Consider the following 7,293-nt stretch of genomic DNA (forward strand, 5'->3'; position numbering starts at 1 on the left):
CTAGGCTCCTTGAGTAGTACCTTTCTAATATGTTTACTGGATTTTTGCAGGTGTGACTCTGCAAAGAGGCTGCAGTTGGACTGACAAATGGCTTCCAGACTGTTTGAGAACATTGGCAAATTTGGCTTGGGATTAGCCATTGCAGGGGGAGTTGTCAACTCCGCTCTCTATAATGGTGAGGAGCAGAAGAGATGGAGCTGAAATAATCTTTCTCTACTAAAAATTGAGATATTTATAAGAGAGTATAAACTTGCCTTGGGATAGTTCTTAAGATCAGCTACTCTGAGGATTGGGAGAACTAATTAATTGGCCTTCCTGGCCTTCATTCTTGGTTGCTCTCTGCTCCTTGTGTTGTCACTCACGCCAGTGCAAAATGGGTGTACAACATTATCATTCTTAACGGCTAGTATTTGACACCAGTGTAACTGATGACACAAGATGCAGAAAAACAGAATCAAATCTTCTGCCTAGAAAACTGTCTTCTGTGGTGTTCTTGAAAGGAGACTGGTCTAGTGATTGAAAAGTAGGGGACTAGGAGCCAGAAGTTGTTTTATCGTTTGCTCTCCTACTGACTGACTAGCTTGACTTTGGGCAAGTCACTTATTTGTACCTCAGTTTCCCCATGTAAAATAAAAATATTTGATTAACCCCCTGGGAGTTGGAGAGGCTTAACTAATGTGGATAAGCCTCTGATATCCTCTGTGAAGTGTTTTGGTAATGTGCAAAGTATGATCAATGGTGATGGTTAAAGTTGTATTTGATGTGCTCTTTTTTTTTCTCCTCAAGTCGACGGAGGACACAGAGCCGTTATCTTTGATCGAGTCCGTGGTGTTCAAGATGTGGTGGTAGGAGAAGGAACCCACTTTCTCATCCCCTGGATACAGAAACCGATCATCTTTGACTGTCGTTCTCGCCCACGTAATGTCCCTGTCATCACTGGCAGCAAAGGTGAGCGTTCCGGGCAAGTGGCAGCTGTGAGAGCAACATTGGTGTCGTTCACCCAGGTTCCTTTAGGGTACGTCTACACTGCAGTTAGACATCCAAGGGTAGCGCGTGCCAGCTCATGTAGACATACCCTTAGTGCCCATGTCAACTAGGGCGCAGTCCTGCAAAATGCTGGCTGCCTTGCACTCCCCATGAAGGTAATGGCAGAAGGAGGTTTTCAGCACCTCGCAGGATAGTGCCTCAAAGTTAAGGCCCTGCGAGATTGTAGCTCCTCAAAACACCTCTTTGATCATATGTCCTGTCCCTTATTCTCATGTTGCTTTTGGGTGACTTGGTAAAGTAAGCTAATGGGGATGGGATCCCTGGGACAAAATAGGGCTAAGTAGGCAGGGCCAGAGGGATGGTAAGGCCTGATTTTCATGGTCTGTGTCCTTACAGAAAATCATAATCAGGATAGGGCTCTTGTCCTTTCTGGTGTGGCAATCCCATGGGTGCTGGCATCAGTCTGGCATGTGTCCTCTGCCAGCAGTCTGTTCTGTGATTGGTAGTGATAAGGAACCCTTTCCTCAGGCCTTCAGGTTGTCCCTTAAAGACAATTTCCCCACAGGTAGAGTAGGGTAAATAATTCCCAGCCTCAGAAGCAAGACAAAGCTTAAATCATGTTTGTAAGAGGTGTTGAGATCTCCAATGAAAGAGACAATAGAAGGACAAATGGGGCAGGAGAGATGCTTGCCGCTGCAAATACTGTGGGAGAGAAGAGAGAGATCTGAACACATTTGTCCTTCCCTGTTCGGTGGCCGTAGAAAAAGCAATCACATGCTATCCCTTGTCCCCATGATTTGCTGTCTAACTCATGCACCTATCTCTGCAGATCTACAGAATGTGAACATCACGCTGCGTATCTTGTTTAGACCAGTTGCTGCCCAGTTACCTCGAATTTTCACTAGCCTCGGTGAGGATTATGACGAGCGCGTACTGCCGTCCATCACCACCGAGATCCTGAAGTCTGTTGTGGTAAGGACCATGCAACGGCTTGTGCCAGTTGTGCTGCTGTGATCTTCCCCTAGCAGCGAGAGACCTAATTTAGCATGGATCATTCAATGCTCTGGACTAGAAACACCCTCCTGCAAGTTGTCCTCCAGAGAATGAAGATGGTCATGCCGCTGTTTGCTTCTCTGCCATCCCCCTGTTTGGGAGAGTTGATAGTTGCATCAGATACAGTCTTGTCGATCATGATGGGGAGCTGAGTTCATTTTGGTGCTCCTCAAAGCCCCACTCAAGAGTTAACAGTTATCGTCAGCCCCCTCTCCAGCCTTGAATTGCTGTAGGGCTTCCCAGCCTCTCCAGCAAAGGGAGTCCCTCTTATGCCACAGGCAGCTCCTTGAAAACTGCCCACCTTCCCTCCCAGCTCCCCCGGCTGGCTGTGAAGAAGCCTCAGGCAGACCCCTCACCAACCTAGGCTTCTCTGCCCCAGTCTTGTAGCATTAAGCTGCAAAAACATGTGGCCTTTTGGAAAGTGGAAGGAGAGGAGCCACACACTACAAACACACCACAGGGAGAAAAAAGAAAGGGGTGTGTGGGTGGGGGCTGGGACGGGGACAAGAGAAGGAAGAACAAAGGATGATAAGAATTGGAAGGAAAGGGGGAGTAGCGACAGGAACTGTACTATAGTAGGGTCTGGTATTGGGGCACAAAGGGTGCCCTTGACAATCAGTTGCAAGTAGGCTCCAACTGAAAAGGGCTGGAATTCTTTTAAGCTGCAGCCCCCAACATCTCCCGGTCTGTGATGGGGAAAGCTGGGTGGAGAAGCTCAAGATGTTGTGAGCTTTCCTTCATAGAATCTGCATGTTGTTTGTGCATGTCTCTTTCTCCTCTCACTTCTGCTGTCCGTCCTGGCTTCAGGCTCGTTTTGACGCAGGAGAGCTGATCACACAGAGAGAGCTGGTCTCCAGGCAAGTGAGCGAAGACCTCACGGAGCGAGCAGATACCTTTGGCCTTATCCTAGATGACGTTTCCTTGGTAAGAGCTCTCTCTTTTTAGGAGTTTGCTCAGATAAGAGCCAGCGCGAGTGTAGCATGGTATCTAGAGCAGGGGACTGAAGGTTGGGACGTCTGGTTTTTATCCTAGGTTAGGGGAGGAATGTGATGCATTGGGTAAGTCTACACTGCAATAAAATACCCATGGCTGGGGCTGTGGGGCTATAAAAATTGCAGTGTAGCTGTTTGGGCTCAGGCTAGAGCCTGGGCTCTGAGATTCTGCATGTAGGGAGGGTCTCGGGGCTCATCCTGGAGCCCAAACATATACACTGCTCATTTTAGCCCTACAGCCCAGCCCCATGTCAGCTGATCTGGGCTCTGACGCTCAGTGTCACAGGCTTTTTCTCACAGTGTAGACATACTCTCAGGGGCTAGGACAGGGGGCTGGTAGTTAGTTATTGGGTTTTGTTCCTGGCGGCTCTGTTACTGAGTTACTGTGACTTGAGCAAATCCTTGAGGACCTGGCCTGTACTGACTTGCTGGCTGACAACTGTGCCTCAGTTTGTAAACTGTTTAGAGACTCTTGTGGAAGGCCCTATATGTGCATAAGGGGATCTCAGGAAAGCCTGCAGAAGGACAAGCTACAATATCCTGAGCACCCAGTAAAAAAAAAAAAAAAAAAATCCAAACCTTGTTTAGCATCTTTCCTTTCAGTTTTCTGTCAATAATTAAATTCCTCCTCCTGAGACCATCCTTGAGGTGAACTCTGCTCTAGTGCTTGTGGTAATTGAAATCCTTTATTACATGCACTGCACTGCTTCCTGGGATTTCCCTACAATAGCCTAACAGAGCAAACTCTGGACTTGGCTTTGGGTGTGTTCCTTAGAAAACACTATCTTGGTGAGGTGTGTTCACTGTCCCAGTATTTCCCTGCTGGAAGTGAGTATTGGCTCTTTCCGCCTGAGGCGGCTGCCTTCTGAACATGCTGCAGAGGGAGGCTCACCTTTCCCCTATTGCATCTCAGTAGAGTGCAGCTGTTCAAACAGTCTGCTGAGAATACAAGTACAGAATTGAGCGGGAAAGGTAGGTCGGTTTCAGGACAGCTTGACCTACAGCGAGCTCCCCCTACTGGCTGCATTGGGAAGTTGCAACAGGACTTTCTGGGAGGATAGTGTAATGTTGCTTTGAGGCTATGGCTACACTACCGCGATAAGTCAACCTACGCTATACAACTCCAGCTACGTTATTCACGTAGCTGGAGTCGACTTACCTTAGGTTGAGTTACCGTGGGGTCTACACAGTGGGGGATTGACGTGAGAAACTCTCCTGTCGACTTACCTTACTCTTCTCGTTGGGGGTAGAGTACAGGGGTCGACGGGAGAGCGATCTGCTGTTGATTTGGTGGGTCTTCACTAGACCCACTAAATCAACCACCAGTGGATCAATCTCAGAGTGTTGACCTTGGCTATAGTGTAGATGTAGTCTGAGTCTAAAGCCTACTGTGGGATGATTCCGTTACTCGATTTTTTTTCTGGCTTTACGTGGCTTTACTTAGTAAATGCTTTACAGCTCTGTTCGCCGCCGCCCATTAAATTCAAAACAGAAACCAGTTGAAGGTAGAAACTGAGTCAAACCTGATCGGAGAGGCTGCTGCTCCATTCACGTCAATGGAGCTATGCCTGTTTTACATCAGCTCTGAGTTCAGACTGTAGAACATGGTGTGGCTCTCCTTCTTGGTCCAGTGTACCAAATAAGATCTCTGAGGAAGAGGGACCTCCTTCCTCTTCTCTTCTCCAGCTTCAGTGATACAGGCAGGTTTCCTACCTCTCCGATGGTGAGTGGTTCCTAGCAGCAGAACTATCCTAATGGGTACTCTCATCTTCCTCATTCCCCGCCCTCCCCCCTTAGACACATCTGACCTTTGGGAAGGAGTTCACGGAGGCAGTAGAATTGAAGCAGGTGGCCCAGCAGGAAGCAGAGAGAGCCAGATTCGTAGTGGAAAAGGTGAGTGGACGACTTCCAGCTGGGGACTGACTCCAGTCCCCAGTCATCCAGTTCCTACCCCGACTAGTAACATTCATCTTTCCAATGTTCTGAAGCACTTAAGAATGCTCTGACCAGGAAAGCATGCCACAGAACGGGCAGGCTCCATCTGTTCTTAATAGTCACATTTCAAAGCTGTGCTGTTACGTTAAGTTCTTCTGAAATCAGCTGTGGTATTTTTACCAAACCTACTGAATAGCAATGTTCTCTGGAGGTTTTTTAAAGGAGGGAGCATCATCTCTTGCAAGAGCTGGGGTGAGAGATTGAGGGTGCTCTGATTCTGTTTCTGACTTGCTGAACCTTTGAAACAATCAGTTAAGCTCTCCATGTGCCAGTCTGGAGAATGGGCATAGTACCTACTTCAGGGGGGTTGCTGTGTGGCTTAATTCTTTGCACTGTACTTGGAGATCCTTGGCTGATCGGAGCGCAAAGCATTGTAAGTTTCAACAGAAAATAATCTTGTTTAAAAAGTCCCGGAGCATTGTTGGAAACACAAGTTTCATGTTGACCCATGCTGAAAATGAAACTGATGGGAAACACAGTGAAACTGATGGGAAACACAGTGAAACTAACCATTCCAGTTGTAAGATGGTAACGAAGCAAGTCTGTGCACCTTTACCTGGGATCGCTTACCTTGCCAGTGCCCCTCTTTCCTTGTCAATTAATGGCCTGGCTGAGCTCCCTTGTTAAGGCTGTTGGTGCGGGAGAGGGGAAGTTCAGGTCTTAAATCATCAAGGACGGCAGCTGCATTTTCCGCCTGCTTTTCAGGTTCTTCATCCCACCTATATCCCTACATGCCCATTCTTTTTCGCTCCCCTTGCAGGCTGAGCAGCAGAAAAAAGCAGCCGTCATTACTGCTGAGGGGGACTCAATCGCAGCCGAGCTGGTCGCCACCGCACTGACCGCAGCCGGGGACGGCCTGATTGAACTGCGCAAGCTGGAGGCAGCCGAAGACATCGCTTACCAGCTCTCACGGTCTCGCAACATCACCTACCTGCCATCCGGCCAGTCGGTGCTGCTCCAGCTACCCCAGTGAACGTAGTTTTGCAGCCAGTCGTTATCTAATTGCCTCTAAATAATCCCTTAAACAAAAAAAAAAATCATTGAGATTTCCTGATTGGATAAAGCAAAGGAAACAAAATTAAATGCATCCTCAATCGAGTCCTTAATCTCGTAACGCTCAGCTCTCTTTGACGAGAATACGGAGTTCCTCCGATGGCCTTGTACACTCAGTGCAGAAGCTGCAATGGTCAGTAAACTAGATGGAAGAAATTGCCCCTTTCTTGAGAATCCAGGGTAGAGCGGGGTGGGGGGAATGATGTCTTGTGTTCGCTTCTTGGATGAATTTGTAGTAGACCAGGCCATTCTCTGTTGACCATAGAAATTTTGTACCAATGAGATTTCACTGTCCTGCTTCACAAAGCTTGGTCAATTAAGGCAATGGCACGCATGCCCTGGACTACCGCTGTTTGTCCCTGCTGCCTACAGAAAGGGAATGGGAGTGCTGAGGGCCTTCTTCCTTACTCAACCCAGTGTTTTGCAGGTGTCAGCTGAGGCTAAGAGGACATCTGTTGTCAGGTTAGCAGCTCTGCTCTGATTGGCTTTCTGAACCGTGGCATTGTAGGCAGGAGGGCTGGCCTTATGGCATGTGACCGAGGGTGTCAGAGCAGCTGAGTTCTACCCTTTGCACCCCAAAAGGTGGAACTTTCCTGATGTAGAAGTGAAGCTATTTCTACTATCCAGGAAACATTCCTTCTGTGCATAATGAAATAGTTCCCTCTCTCCGCCTCCTCCCCCTCCTTGGTGCCCTGATTGCTGTGACTCCCTGGTGTACACGGGGTTGGGTCTCCACCAAGGTTGGTAAATGTGGTGGCGTTTGTGTCTAATTCAGACAAAGAAGGTCTGACTTAATGTTCCACGGTTCAGACAGTCTGATCTTGGCAGTATGATTTGCTGCAGCACCACCGCTGCGTTTTTATTTAGAGAACCCGAATTACAATGAGGATGTGAAAGACGAAGTTGTATAACCCAGCCTTCAATAAATGAAACCACCACCCTGCCCAGCTTTGTCACGTTTCCATTTCTTAAAAGAATGAAGTTCTGAAAAAAGGTGCTTCTTGCTGTTGCTATTTCAGGTCCCAAAGCAAAAAGTCCCCCGCAGCAAGATTCTCTCTGGCTCCAAAGAAGGGTGTGTCTTGAGCAAAATTCCCAAGCAGGGGAACAAAAACAAATTGCTTTTGGTTAAATAAAACTTGGCTTGAGCAATGGAGCTCTTGAATTAAAACTTGAGCCGTCTTCCACTAGACAATACTAGCCTTCACGTGTCTGT

General features: G+C 47.9%; 1 protein-coding gene across 1 annotated transcript in view; it reads left to right on the forward strand.

Moving 5' to 3' along the window:
- PHB (prohibitin) overlaps nt 1-7,027 on the forward strand; it is a 7,596-nt gene extending 569 nt beyond the window's left edge. The window contains exons 2-7 of the mRNA XM_034756089.1: nt 51-175; nt 787-948; nt 1,817-1,959; nt 2,848-2,964; nt 4,830-4,925; nt 5,788-7,027. Coding sequence (XP_034611980.1) covers nt 88-175; nt 787-948; nt 1,817-1,959; nt 2,848-2,964; nt 4,830-4,925; nt 5,788-6,000 — 819 coding nt within the window. The 5' untranslated portion in view covers nt 51-87 and the 3' untranslated portion in view covers nt 6,001-7,027. The remainder of the gene's footprint in view (nt 1-50; nt 176-786; nt 949-1,816; nt 1,960-2,847; nt 2,965-4,829; nt 4,926-5,787) is intronic.
- Nucleotides 7,028-7,293: the final 266 nt, after the last annotated feature.

The sequence above is a fragment of the Trachemys scripta genome, chromosome 23 (genome assembly GCF_013100865.1).
Source record: "Trachemys scripta elegans isolate TJP31775 chromosome 23, CAS_Tse_1.0, whole genome shotgun sequence".
Lineage (NCBI taxonomy): Eukaryota > Metazoa > Chordata > Testudines > Emydidae > Trachemys > Trachemys scripta.